This window comes from Oncorhynchus mykiss, chromosome 20 (assembly GCF_013265735.2).
Source record: "Oncorhynchus mykiss isolate Arlee chromosome 20, USDA_OmykA_1.1, whole genome shotgun sequence".
NCBI lineage: Eukaryota > Metazoa > Chordata > Actinopteri > Salmoniformes > Salmonidae > Oncorhynchus > Oncorhynchus mykiss.
The window spans coordinates 4,263,284-4,278,333 of NC_048584.1; the positions used below are offsets into that span (position 1 = coordinate 4,263,284).

Here is a 15,050-nt window from a genome sequence, read left to right on the forward strand (position 1 = left end):
GTCTGATGTTCTAAAGTTGTTCAGGGGATGTAACACATACAAAAGCCCAGACTAAATACGTGGATATGTGTTAAAGCACTGTGCTGAACAACTGGCTGGTGTTTTTACAGACATTTTCCAATCCTCACTCGACCAGCAACACGTGCCAGTATTGTGGAAAAACTTAATAATTATACCAATTCCTAAAGCATCTAATCCCACTGTGCTGAATGACTACCACCCTGTCGCCTTGACATCCTTAGTAATGAAATGCCTTGAGAAAATTGTGAAAAGTCATATTCTCAGTGTCACCCAGAAGCTCCTTGACCCATTTCAGTTTGCCTATCAGCCTAGCAGAGGAGTTGATGATGCCATTCTTACCCTCCTTAACATGGTCTATAGACATCTAGAGGGGGCCAAATCCCATATCAGGGTTCTGTTTGTTGACTTTTCTTCTGCCTTCAACACAATCCAGCCTTACATTCTGGCACAGAGACTTATTCGGGACTTCTCCTTAGATGGGGGGCTGGTTTTGCGGCTGTTGGACTTCCTGAGCCAACGATCACAGCGAGTCAAAATAGGTCCCCATGTGTCGGATATACGCATAACCAACACAAGCTCTCCTCAGGGATGTGTTTTGTCCCCACTTCTGTACATCTTGTACACTAATAGTTGTACTAGTTCCCATACTGACAGACACCTCGTTAAGTTCGCTGATGACACTGCCTTGATCAGCCTGTTGCATGATGATGAGGAACATCATGGCCCGGTCCTAGAAGACTTTGTAGAGTGGTGTGAGGAATCACACTTGGTCCTCAATACCAAAAAGACCAAAGAGATGTGCATAGACTTCAGGAAGCGTACAATATAGAATATAGAAATTGTAGAGGAATATAAATATCTGGGTGTCCTTTTGGACAATAAGCTTCAGTGGAGTAAATGTACAGACCTGATCTACAAAAAGAGCCAACAGAGACTGTACTTTCCAAAAAAAGTTGGGTTCTACTAATATAGACTGTACTATACTGACTCTGTTTTACAAATTATTTTTTGAGAGTATTTTAACTTTTTGTATTGTTTGTTGGTTTGGCAATGCCACTGTCAGCCAGAGAAACATGCTGAGAAGGATTATTACCACAGCAAGCAAGGTACTTGGAGTCAAACAGACAGGCCTGGATGAGATCTTTAAGGTCAGGGCCCTCCGTAAGGCTCACAAAATCATTTTAGACCCAAGTCACCCCCTGTACCTGGACTTTGAATTACTCCCATCTGGGCGCAGGTATAGGGCACTCCTCAGCAGGAAAAATAGAACGAGACAATCATTTGTGCCAGGTGTGATATCCCTCCTAAATAGCTCGGGCGAATGTTCCCATTGACCCCGTAAGGCCAGCAGGCTAGTCTTTTCTTCTTTTTTATTTTATGTTTTACTTTTATTATTTCTTACTATTGTAACTGTTATGAAAGTTGTATTGTCAATTTTGTTTTGTATTTAAACGGCACTTTAAATGTGTACATGACACTGCAACAACATTTCCCCATGGGGACAATAAAGTCAGTAAATAAGTAAGTAAGTAAGTAGTTTTGGTCAGTAATTGTGTAGTCAGTCATTGTGTGGTTGTGGTCAGTAGGTGTGTGGTTCTGATCAGTAAATGTGGTCAATAGTTGTGTGGTCATGGTCAGTAGTTGTGGTCATTAGTTGTGTGGTCATTGGTAGTCAGTAGTTGTGGTCATTAGTTTTGGTCAGTATATGTCAGTATTTTTAGTAAGTAGGTGTGGTCAGTAGTTATATCCATGAGTCGTGCTAGTGTGATCAATCGTTTTTGGCCAGTGATTTCTGTCAGTGGTTGGTTGTGGTCATTAGTTATGGTCAGTAGTGGTCAGTAGTTATAGCCATTAGTTGTGCTGCTGTGGTCAATCGTTTTTGGTCAGTACTTGTGGGCAGTGGTTGTAGTCAGTAGTTGTGTGGTTGTGGTCAGGCAGCTCCTGGCTGACTGACGGCTCTGGCAGGTCCTGGTTGACTGACGGTCCTGGCTGACTGACGGCTCTTGCAGGTCCTGGCTGACTGACGGCTCTGGCGGCTCAGGACAGACTGGCGGCTCAGGACAGACTGGCGGCTCTGGCGGCTCAGGACAGACTGGCGGCTCTGGCGGCTCAGGACAGACTGGCGGCTCTGGCGGCTCAGGACAGACTGGCGGCTCTGGCGGCTCAGGACAGACTGGCGGCTCAGGCGGCTCAGGACAGACGGGAGACTCTGGCGGCTCAGGACAGACGGGAGAGTCTAGCGGCTCATGACAGATGGGAGACTCTAGCAGCTCAGGACAGACGGGAGTCTCTAGCAGCTCAGGACAGCCCGAAGCACCTGTAGGGAGGAGACAGAGAGACAGCCTGGTGCGTGGGGCTGCCACAGGACCCACCAGGCTGGGGAGACCTCCAGGAGGCTTGGTGTTAGGAAGAGGCACCTGATGGACAGGCTGTGGGGGAGCACTGGAGCTCTGGTGCACAGCCTTGGCACCACTCCCCCAGGCTGGATAACTACTCTAGCCTGGACACTCCAGAGTGCAGGCAGGTTGAACCAGGCTATGGGTAAGCACTGAAGATCTAGTGCCTACTACGCGCACCTCTCCCTTAGGCTTCACTCCCACATTTGCCCGGCACGAGCGGAGCGCAGGCATAGGACGCACTGTACCCTCCCAGTGCCCCGGAGACGCAGCACGCAGAGCCGGCGCAGGATATCCTGGACCGAATCAGCGTACCAGCGACCAGACATGCTGAGCAGGCACCATACGCCCTGACTGGATGCCCACACTCGCATGACACTTTCAGGGGACTGCTCTGTAGCGCACCGGGCTATGGGCACGTACTGGCGACACCGTGCGCTTAACCGCATAACACGGTGCCTGACCAGTAACGCTCTGCTTATAATAAGCACGAGGAGTGAGCTCAGGTCTGCTACCTGGCTTAGCCACACTCCCCGTGTGCCCCCTCCCCCCCAAAAAAATCTCAGTTCAAAATCTCCTCCCATGTCCCGGAGTCTTGTGATGCTGGCCGCTGCTGCTTCTGCTGCCCGTTACCACACTGCTTGGTCCATTTTGGGTGGGTGATTCTGTCACGGCTGTCTTTGTCCTCCTCATCTGATGAGGAGAAGCGAGAAGAATCAGAGGACCAATACGCAGCGTGGTAAGTGTTCGTCATTTGAATTGAAAAAACTGAACACTACAAAACAACAAAATGACAACCGTGAAGCCCACTCAGATCACACCCTGACCATACAAAACATAGAAACATACAAAGCAAACTATGGTCAGGGCGTGACAATATGTACATAAAGTTATATGAATGAGTGATGGTACAGAACGGCATAGGAAAGATGCAGTAGATGGTATCGAGTACAGTATGTACATATGAGATGAGCAATGTAGGGTACGTAAACAAAGTGGCACAGTTTAAGTGGCTAGTGATACATGTATTACATAAAGATGCATAGTACAGTATATACATATACATATGAGATGAGTAATGTAGGGTATGTAAACATTACATTAAGTGGCATTGTTTAAAGTCGCTAGTGATACATTTTTCCATCAATTTCCATCAATTTCCATTATTAAAGTGTCTGGAGTTGAGTCAGTATGTTGGCAGCAGTCACTCAATGTTAGTGGTGGCTGTTTAAGGCCTTGAGATAGAAGCTGTTTTTCAGTCTCTCGGTCCCTGTACCTGTACTGACCTCGCCTTCTGGATGATAGCGGGGTGAACAGGCAGTGGCTCGGGTGGTTGTTGTCCTTGATGATCTTTATTACCTTCCTGTGACATCGGGTGGTGTAGGTGTCCTGGAGGGCAGGTAGTTTGCTCTGGAGAGCCTTACGGTTGTGGGTGAAGCAGTTGCCATACCAGGCGGTGATACAGTCCGACTGGATGCTCTCGATTGTGCATCTATAGAAGTTTGTGAGTGCTTTTGGTGAGAAGCCGAATTTCTTCAGCCGCATGAGGTTGAAGAGGCGCTGCTGCGCCTTCTACACAACGCTTCTACACAACGCTGTCTGTGTGGGTGGAGCAATTCAGTTTGTTCCCAATGTGTACGCTGAGGAACTTAAAACTTACTACCCACAATCATCTCCTTTGTTTTGTTGACGTTGAGTGTGAGGTTATTTTCCTGACACCACACTCCGAGGGCCCTCACCTCCTCCCCGTAGGCCATCTCGTTGTTGTTGGTAATCAAGCCTACCACTGTGGTGTCGTCCGCAAGCTTGATGATTGAGTTGGAGGCGAGCATGACCACGCAGTCGTGGGTGAACAGGGAGTACAGAAGAGGGATCAGAACACACCCTTGTGGGGCCCCAGTGTTGAGGATCAGCGGGGTGGAGATGTTGTTACCTACAATCACCAACTGGGGACGGCCCGTCAGGAAGTCCAGTACCCAGTACCCTCACAGGGCGGGGTCGAGACCCAGGGTCTTGAGCCTAATGACAAGTTTGGAGGGTACTATGGTGTTAAATGCTGAGCTGTAGTTGATGAAAAGCATTCTCACATAGGTATTCCTCTTGTCCAGATGGGTTAGGGCAGTGTGCAGTGTGGTTGCGATTGCGTCGTCTGTGGACCTATTGGGGCGGTAAGCAAATTGGAGTGGGTCTAGGGTGTCAGGTAGGGTGATATGGTCCTTGACTAGTCTCTCAAAGCACTTCATGATGACGTAAGTGAGCGCTACGGGGCGGTAGTCATTTAGCTCAGTTACCTTAGATTTCTTGGGAACAGGAACAATGGTGTCCTTCTTGAAGCATGTGGGAACAGCAGACTGGGATAAGGTTTGATTGAATATGTCCGTAAACACACCAGCCAGCTGGTCTGCGCAAGCTCTGAGGACACGGCTGGGGATGCCGTCGGGGCCTGCAGCCTTGTGAGGGTTAACACGTTTAAATGTTTTACTCACGTCGGCTGCAGTGAAGGAGAGTCCGCAGGTTTTGGTAGCGGGCCATGTCCTCAAAGCGAGCAAAAACAAAAGTTATTTAGCCTGTCTGGGAGCAAGACATCCTGGTCCTCGACGGGGCTGGTTTTCTTTTTGTAATCCGTGATTGACTGTAGACCCTGCCACATACCTCGTGTCTGAGCCGTTGAATTGCGACTCTACTTTGTCTCTATACTGACGCTTCGCTTGTTTGATTGCCTTGCGGAGGGAATAGCTACACTGTTTGTATTCGGTCATGTTTCCGGTCACCTTGCCCTGGTTAAAAGCAGTGGTTCGCGCTTTCAGTTTCGCGTGAATGCTGCCATCAATCCACGGTTTCTGTTTTGGGAATGTTTTAATCGTTGCTGTGGGTTAGCATCGTGAATGCACTTCATAATGAACTCGCTCACCGAATCAGCGTATTCGTCAATGCGGAACATATCCTAATCCACACGATTGAAGCAGTCTTGAAGCGTGGAATCAGATTGGTCGGACCAGCGTTGAACAGACCTGAGTGCGGGAGCTTCTTGTTTTAGTCTCTGTCTATAGGCTGGAAGCAACTAAATGGAGTCGTGGTCAGCTTTTCCGAAAGGAGGGCGGGGAAGGGCCTTATATGCGTCGTGGAAGTTAGAATAACAATGATCCAAGGTTTTACCAGCCCTGGTTGTGCAATCGATATGCTGATAGAATTTAGGGAGTCTCTTTTTCAGATTAGCCTTGTTAAAATCCCCAGCTACAATGAATGCAGCCTCAGGATATGTCGTTTCCAGTTTACATAGAGTCAAATGAAGTTTGTTCAGGGCCATCGATGTGTCTGCTTGGGGGGGAATATATACAGCTGTGATTATAATCGAAGAGAATTCCCTTGGAAGATAATGCGGTCGACATTTGATTGTGAGGAATTCTAAGTCAGGTGAACAGAAGGACTTGAGTTCCTGTATGTTGTTATGATCACACCACATCTCGTTAATCATAAGGCATACCCCCCGCCCCTCTTCTTTGGAATTACCTGGATTTCTGCATGAATTGGTCATAAAATTTGATCTGATCTTCATCTAAGTCACAACAATAGACAAACAGTCTGCTTAAACTAATAACACACAAACAATTATAGGTTTTCATGTCTTTATTGAACACACCGTGTAAACATTCATAGTGCAGGATGGGAAAAGAATGTGAACCCTTGGATTTAATAACTGGTTGACCCCCTTTGGCAGCAATAACCTCAACCAAACATGTTCTGAAGTTGCGTATCAGACCTGCACAACGGCCAGGAAGAATTTTGGACCTTTCCTTTTTACAAACCTGTTTCAGTTCAGCAATATTCTTGGGATGTCTGGTGTGAACTGCTCCTGAGGTCAAGCCACAGCATCTCAATCGGATTAAGGTCAGGACTCTGACTGGGCCACTCCAGAAGGCATATTTTTTTCTGTTGAAGCCATTTTGTTGTTGATTTACTTCTGTGTTTTGGGTCACTGTCCTGTTGCATCACCCAACTTTTGTTGAGCTTCAATTGGCAGACAGCCTTACATTCTCTTGCAAAATGTCTTGATCAACGTAAGAATTCATTTTTCCTTCGATGATAGCAAGCTGTCCAGGCCCTGAGGCAGCAAAGCAGCCCCAAACCATGATGCTCTCTCCACCATATTTTACAGTTGGGATGAGGTTTTGATGTTGGTGTGCTGTGCTGTGCCTTTTTTTCGCCACACACAGTGTTTGTTGTGTTTTCCTTCCAAACAACTCAACTTAAGTTTAATTTGTCCACAGAATATTTTACCAGTAGCGCTGTGGAACATCCAGGTGCTCTTTTGTGAACTTCAGACGTGCAGCAATGGTTTTTTGGACAGCAGTCGCTTCTTCCATGGTGTCCTCCAATGAACACCATTCTTGTTTTAGTATTTTACGTATCGTAGACTCATCAACAGAGATGTTAGAATGTTCAAGAGATTTTTGTAAGTCTTTAGCTGACACTAGGATTCTGCCTAACCTCACTGGTGCATTCTGCGCTGTGGGAGAGTAGCAACAGTGGTGAACTTTCTCCATTTATAAACAATTTGTCTTACTGATGAACATCAAGGCTTTTATCAAGATTTATGCTTTATTTAGGATCTCTTTTGTTCAAGGCATGGTTCACATCAGGCAATTCTTCATGTGAATAGCAAACTCACATTTTGTGAGTGTTTATTATATTGCAGTGCAGCTCTAACCAACATCTACAATCTCGTCTCATTGATTGGACTTCAGGTTAGCTGACCCCTGACTCCAATTAGCTTTTGGAGAAGTCGTTAGTCTAGGGGTTCACATACTTTTTCCAACCTACATTGTGAATGTTTAAATTATGTATTCAATATAGACAACAAAAATACAATTATTTGTGGGTTATTTGTAGTTTAAGCACACCGTGTTTTGTCTATTGTTGTAAACTAAAGGAAGATCAGATCACATTTTTTGACCAATTTTCCGTCGAAGTTGGTCCCTCTCAGTGTAGTCAGCACTGATCCATTTTTTATTTTCCATTGGTTTTGTCTTGTCTTGCTTCACACCCGGTTCCAATCTCATCAATAACATGTGTATTTGTGTATTTAATCCTCTGTTTCCCCTCATGTCCATGTCGGATATTGTTTTATTGTATGTGATTGTGCTAGTATGTGTTGGTGTGGGACGGGTTTTTGTACCCACTTTGTTATTGTATATATTTCGTTTTTTGGAGTTTGGTCAGCACTTATTAAACGACTCCGTTTATACCAAGTTCGTTCTCCTGCGCCTGACTTCCCTGCCACCAACACGCAACCAAAGCTAGTGCTAATCAGAGCTAGCTAGCTACGCCCAAGACCAGAGCTGGACCAGAGCTAGTGCAGACCAGAGCAGTCGTTGTGGCCATTAGTTGTGGTCAACAGTTGTTTTGGTTATTAATTGTGTGGTTCAGTAGTTTTGTGGTCAGTAATTCTGTGGTTGTGGTCAGTAGTTGTGGTCAGTAGTTTTGGTTTGTAGTTGTGTGGTTCTGTAGTTGTGGTCAGTTTCATGGTTGTGGTCAGTAGTTGTGGTCAGTAGTTCCGTGGTTGTTGTCAGTAGCCGTGTGGTTGTGGTTGGTAGCTGTGGTCGTATTGTGGTCTGTAGCGGTCAGTAATTGTGGTCAGTAATTTTGTGGTTGTGGTCAGAGGTTGGTGGTTGTGTTATTTAGTTGTGTTGTTTAGTAGTTGTGTGGTCAGTAGCTGTGATCAGTACTCATGGTCTGTAGTTGTGTGGTTGTGTTCAGTAATTGTGGCCAGAGCTTTTGCCAGATAATTTGAATGTTCATTACTCTAACATAAGCCGCCTCCAACGTCGTTAAGATAATTTTGCAGTACGTCCAACCGGCCTCAAAACCGTGTGTAACCAGCTCAGGACCTCAACATCCAGCTTCTTCACCTGCTGGATTGTCTGAGAACAGCCAAACAGACAGCTGATGAAACTGGGGGTTTGCACAACTGATTAATTTTTGCACAAACTGTCAGAAACCATCTCAGGGAACCTCACCTACGTGGTCGTCGTCCTCAACAGTGTCTTGACCTGACTGCAGTTCAGAGTCGTAATCGACTTCAGTGAGCAAGTGCTCACCTTCGATGGCCACTGGCACAGATTAATCCCTTTTTCAACTGTACCGGGCAGATGGCAGACAGTTATGGTATGGGCAGGTATAAGCTACGGACAATGACACAATTGCATTTTATCGAGATACCGTGACGAGATCCTGAGGCCCATTGCCGTGCCATTCATCCACCGCCATCACCTCATGTTTCAGCATGGTAATGCACGGCCCCACGTCGCAAGGATCTGTACACCATTCTTGGAAGCTGAAAATGTCTCAGTTGTTCCATGGCCTGCATACTTACCAGAGATGTCACCCATTGAGCACGTTTGGGATGCTCTGGATCGACATTGAAGAGGAGTGAAACAACATTCCACAGGTCACAATCAAAAGTGTGTTTATGAAAGGAGATGTCTTGCTCTGCATGAGACAAATGCAGTTCACACCATATAGTGACTGGGTTTCTAATCCACGCCCTTATTTTTTTTAAGATACAGTATCTGTGATCAACAGATGCATATCTGTTTACCCAGTGATGTGAAATCCATAGATTAGGACCTAATGAATTTATTTAACTTTTTATGGCTGCAGGGGCAGTATTGAGTAGCTTGGATGAAAAGGTGCCCATTGTAAACGGCCAGCTCCTCAGTCTCAGTTGCTAATATATGCATATTATTATTAGTATTGGATAGAAAACACTCTGAAGTTTCTAAAACTGTTTGAATTATGTCTGTTAGTATAACAGAACTCATTTTGCAGGCAAAAACCTGAGAAATTCCACTTCCTGTTTGTATTTTTCTGGGGGTGGCAGATTTTCAACCAAGCTCTCATTGAAATTACAGCGAAATATGGATGAGTTTTTACTTCCTACGCCTTCCACTAGACGTCAACAGTCAATAGAGCTTTGTCTGATGACTAATGTGAAGGGGGGTCGAATGAGACAGTGGGATATGGGTCATGTTGAACTTCCTAAGGCTTCCACTAGATGTCAACCGTTGTTCCAGGCTTCTCATGTGAAGGGGGGCTGGATGGGAGCTGTTTGACTAAGGGGTCTGCCAGCAGCCTCGTTCTCAGTCACGCGCATTTCACATGAGAGGTATTTCTAGTTCCATTGCTTTTCTACAGAGAATAGAATTTTCCAGTTGGAACATTATTGAACATTTATGATAAAAACATCTTAAAGATTGATTCAAAACTTAGTTTGACAAGTTTCTTTGACCTGTAATATAACTTTTTGAAATTTTCGTCCGACTGGACCTGAACGTGATTTTGGATTTGTTTACCAAACGCCCTAACAAAAGAAGCTATTTGGACATTAATGGACATAAATGATGGACATTATCGAACAAAACAAGCATTTATTGTGGAACTGCGATTCCTGGGAGTGCATTCTGATGAAGATCATCAAAGGTAAGTTAATATTTATAGTGCTATTTATGACTAATGTTGACTGCGCAACATAGCGGATATTTATTTTGGCTGTTTTGGGCTCTGAGCGCCGTTCCCAGATTATGCCTTTTCCGTAAAGTTTTTTTTAAATCTGACACAGCGGTGGCATTAAAAAGTTCTATGAAAAACACTTGAATTTTCATCAACATTAATAATGACTATTTCTGTGAATTCATGTGGCTCTCTGCAATATCACTGCATGTTTTGGAACTACTGAACATAACACGTCAATGTAAAATAAGATTTTTGGATATAAATATGAACTTTACCGAACAAAACATACATGTATTGTGTAACATGAAGTCCTATGAGTGTCATTTGATGAAGATCATCAAAGGTTAGTGATTAATTTTATCTCTATTTGTGCTTTTTGTGACTCCTCTCTTTGGCTGGAAAAATGGCTGGGTTTTTCTGTGAGTTGGTGGTGACATAACATAATCGTTTGTGGCGCTTTAGCTGTAAAGCATTTTTGAAATCGGACACTGTGGCTGGATTAACGAGAATTTTCTATTTTAAATGGTGCCTAATACTTGTATGTTTGAGATATTTGATTTATGAGATTTATGTTTATTTGTATTTGGCGCCCTGCAATTTCATTGGCTGTTGGTTAGTGTTTCCGCTAGCGGAACCTGTCCTAGACAGGTTAAAATGACTGTAACTGTTGCATGTTGTACTTATCTATTTTTTCAGTGTAGTTTAAAAAGTATTAAAGATGTAATCAACTCAATCCAGCCCATTTTTAACCTTTGAATGGCGTTTCTGGTTTAAAAGGTTTAACCTCTCTAGGGTATGTGAGACGCTAGCGTTTCATCTGGCCAACATCCAGTGAGGTTGCAGAGCGCCAAATTCAATTACAGAAATACTCATTATAAAAATTCAGAAAACAAAACATATTTTACATAGGTTTAAAGATTAACTTCTAGTTAAACCAACCACAGTGTCATATTTCTAAAATGCTTTTCGGCGAAAGCATACCTAGCCCAGAACATACCTAGCCCAGAACATAGCCCAGTTGACAGTAACCAGCCGAGCAGAAGTGTTACAAAACTCAGAAATAGAGATAAAATTAATCCCTTACCTTTGATGATCTCCATATGGTGGCAATCAGAAAACATTAATTTACTCAATAAATGTCCCTTTTGTTCGATGAAGTCTCTCTATATCCAAAAACCTCAGATTATGTTAGCGCGTTTTCTTCAGTAATCCACAGGCTCAAACTCAGTCAAAACAATCAGACAAAAAATCCAAATTGTATCCGTAAAGTTCATAGAAACAGGTCAAACGATGTTTATATTCAATCCTCAGGTTGTTTTTTTAGCCTAAATTATCTCTAATATTTCAAACGGACAATAATGTCGTCAATATAAAAGGTAAACAGGAAATGCACATGCGCCTGAAAAAACTCTGTGTCACGTTAGGGTCCACTCATTCAGACTGGTCTCATTTATAAGAATACAAGCCTGAATCTAGTGGAAGGCATAGGAACTGCAAATAGAGTTCTAAGTCAATGGATACTGTAATGGCATTGAATAGAAAACTACAAAACCAAACAAAAACTACTTCCTGAATGGATTTTTGCCTGCTAAATCAGTTCTGTTATACTAACAGACACTATTTTAACAGTTTTGGAAAATTTAGAGTGTTTTCTATCCAAATCTACCAGTATATGTATATCATATCTTCTGGGCCCGAGTAGCATGCCATTTAATTTGGGCATGCTTTTCATCCAAAATTCAGAATGCTGCCCCTTACCCTAGAGAGGTTAAAAGAAGTAGCATTCCAGAATAATAAGAAGAAGATTAAGTATGTCGATGATTTAAAGTGGGGATTCTTGCTTCGCAAGCCCCATTAATAATAACAAAAAGTAAAAAAGATGTTGTGCAATATATAAAGTGTGGCTGCTTTTGCAAGCCACTAATAATTACTTCCTAGTATGATGCTGCTGTCTTAAAAACCATAAATGTTTATTAATTTGATGAATTCAACTCTAGTGATCAATAGAACTGTTGGAAGTTTTATTTGATGTATGTCAGAGTAATGTTTCTAGATTTAAACTTGCGGTGGTTAACATAAGCGTTTATAAAATGTTCATACTGCTTATGGATGTGTTATAATTTCTTTATGTAGACTTCAAATAAAGGAATGTTCAATACCTTGGTGTCGGCCAGGCAATCAGCGGCCCATAAGTGAACGCTATGAAAAACTCACCTGATCAGAATCATTGACCGTGATCTTCAGACCACGGATGATTTCTCCCTCTGGAGGGTGTTCGTACATGGTCATCTCAAACATGTTCTGCGGTCCATTCTCCCCATAGAAGGTGGGGGGGTGGTTGTTTAGGTCTACCACCCGGATAACGACCGTGGTGAACCCATAGTCCATAAGGTTCCCCTCAGGGCTGACCTCAGAGGCCTGGACAGAGAGAGATGATTATTAGACCCTTATCATACCATGAAGTCTGAACCTGGTTTGAACCCTTAACCAGTTGGACATAGGGGGCGCTATTTTAATTTTTGAATGAAAAACGTTCCCGTTTTAAACAAGATATTGTGTCACGAAAAGATGCTCGACTATGCATATAATTGACAGCTTTGGAAAGAAAAAACTGACGTTTCCAAAACTGCAAAGATATTGTCTGTGAGTGCCACAGAACTGATGTTACAGGCGAAACCCAGATAAAAATCCAATCAGGAAGTGCCGCATTCTTTGAAACCGCCTCATGCCAATGACTCCTTATATGGCTGTGAATGAGCTACGAATGAGCTTACGTTTTCCCCAAGCTGTCTACAGCATTGTGACGTCTTTTTAGGCATTTCCATTGGAGAATGGCCGTAAGGGACCATATTTGGCGAGTGGTCACATGGTGTCTCCCGGAGAAAATCTCACGTAAAATACTGAGGAAGCCATTTTCCAATCACTTCTTATGAGAAAACAATTGCCTTGACGGATATATTATCGAATATTTATGTTAAAAACACCTTGAGGATGGATCCTAAACAACGTTTGCCGTGTTTCTGTCGATAGCAAATTTTGAAAAAAGTTTAGCGTTATAGTTTAAGTATTTTACGGTCGATTTCTCAGCCAAAACTGACGAACAAACGGGAGCTATTTCGCCTACAAAAATATTCTTTTTTGAAAAAAGGAACATTTGCTATCTAACTGGGAGTCTCCTGAGTGAAAGCATCTGCAGTTCTTCAAAGGTCAATTATTTAATTTGGTTGCTTTTCTTATTTTCGTGAAAATGTTGCCTGCTGCCAGCAGAGCCTAGCATAGCATTATGCCATGCAAAACTTACACAAATGCTTGTCTAGCGTTGGCTGTAACGCATATTTTGAAAATCTGAGATGACAGTGTTGTTAACAAAAGGCTAAGCTTGTGTTTCAATATATTTATTTCATTTCATTTGCGATTTTCATGAATAGGAAAAGTTGCGTTTTGCTAATGCGTTTGAGGCTATGATTACGCTCCCGGATACGGGTTTGCTAGTCGCAAGAAGTTCAAAAGGCCTTAATAATCAAACCAGTTTTGTTTTTGAATAAAGGCTGTCCAAACAGCAAGTTACAATTGACCAAATCAGATTTGTGTGTGTTCAGATTGTAGTCATTGTAGTCATATGTTGTGTACCAAGTTAAGGTGAATGGCCACAGCATTAAACTATCTTGCTACAGTGGCATGCGAAACTATTCACCCCCTTGGCATTTTTCCTATTTTGTTGCCTTACACCCTGGAATTAAAATATATTTTTTGGGGGCTTGTATCATTTGATTTACACAACATGCCTACCACTTTGAAGACTTTGTTTTTACTGTGAAAAAAACAAGAAATAAGACGAAAAAACTGAAAACTTGAGTGTGCATAACTATTCACCCCCCTGTAGTCAAAACCTTGTAGAGCCACCTTTTGTAGCAATTACAGCTGCAAGTCTCTTGTGGTATGTCTCTATAAGCTTGATGCTGCCACCACCATGCTTATATATAAATCTCGGGGTGATGAGAGGTGTTTGGTTTTCCTTGATGAATTTTATTATTTAATTATTTAATGAATATATGCCCCCCGGGGAGTGACATGGTCTTCTTTAGGAAGGTGTTTGATTTAATTGCCACAGAAACATCTGGCACTCTTATCTGTGGAGGGGATTTTAACATGATTTTAAACTGAAAATTTGGACAGCACAAATCAAAATAGGAAAATTTGTCTGCTTGCTAAAAAGTTCAATAGAATATTACAGGATTTAGGACTGCTTGATCTATGACGCGACTTTCACGTCAGATAGGGAATATACCACATCATCTCTCAAGTTCAAGATTAAAGCACAGAAACTGCAGGAATCATTGGGAAGCTTAGAACAATATCATATTCATTTCACAGACCCTCTTAAATTATGTGAGATTCAAAAGTTATAACAGAAAATGTACCAGATTTACGGTGAAGAAGTAGAGAAAAAGCTCAGGTTTCTGAAACAACAATATTATGCAGCAGGCATAAAGGCAACAAAATGACTAGCACGGAGACTCAGAAAACAACAAACACAGAATACATTTGTCAAAATAAAAGACCCCAAATCAAAGAAGATTACATGCAAATTGGATGAAATACAGAATGCATTTGAATCATGGTACAAATATGTACAAGCAACCAGAGAAGGCAGACAATAGAGCATTTATTGAGCTCACTTGATATCCCCTCAGTTGGGACAAAGCAAAATTATTGACTTACTTCAGAAATAACCATTGAAGAAATTAATAATACAATATCTAATCTAAAAACAAACAAATCTCCAGGCACTGAAGGCTTCCTTTCAGAATTGTTCAAAGCCTTCAGAGAACATTCATGTTTGTTGCCCAATAATGTTTTTACCATGTTTTGTGCTGCTACCATGTTGTGTTGCTACCATGTTGTTGTCATGTTGTTTTCGTACCATGATGTGTTGTCATGTGTTGCTGCCTTGCTATGTTGTCGTCTTAGGTCTCTCCTTATGTAGTGTTGTCTCTCTTGTCGTGAGGTGTGTTTTGTCCTGTATTTATATTTAATCTCAGCCCCTCAGCCCCCTCAGGCCGTCATTGTAAAGAAGAATTTGTTCTTAACTGACTTGCCTAGTTAAATAAAATAACAACT

At 42.6% G+C, this 15,050-nt stretch overlaps 1 protein-coding gene across 1 annotated transcript in view; it reads right to left on the reverse strand.

Moving 5' to 3' along the window:
- LOC110498829 (cadherin-related family member 1) overlaps nt 1–15,050 on the reverse strand; it is a 115,071-nt gene that overhangs the window by 45,313 nt on the left and 54,708 nt on the right. Inside the window, exon 13 of the mRNA XM_036956458.1 lies at nt 12,144–12,347. Coding sequence (XP_036812353.1) covers nt 12,144–12,347 — 204 coding nt within the window. The remainder of the gene's footprint in view (nt 1–12,143; nt 12,348–15,050) is intronic.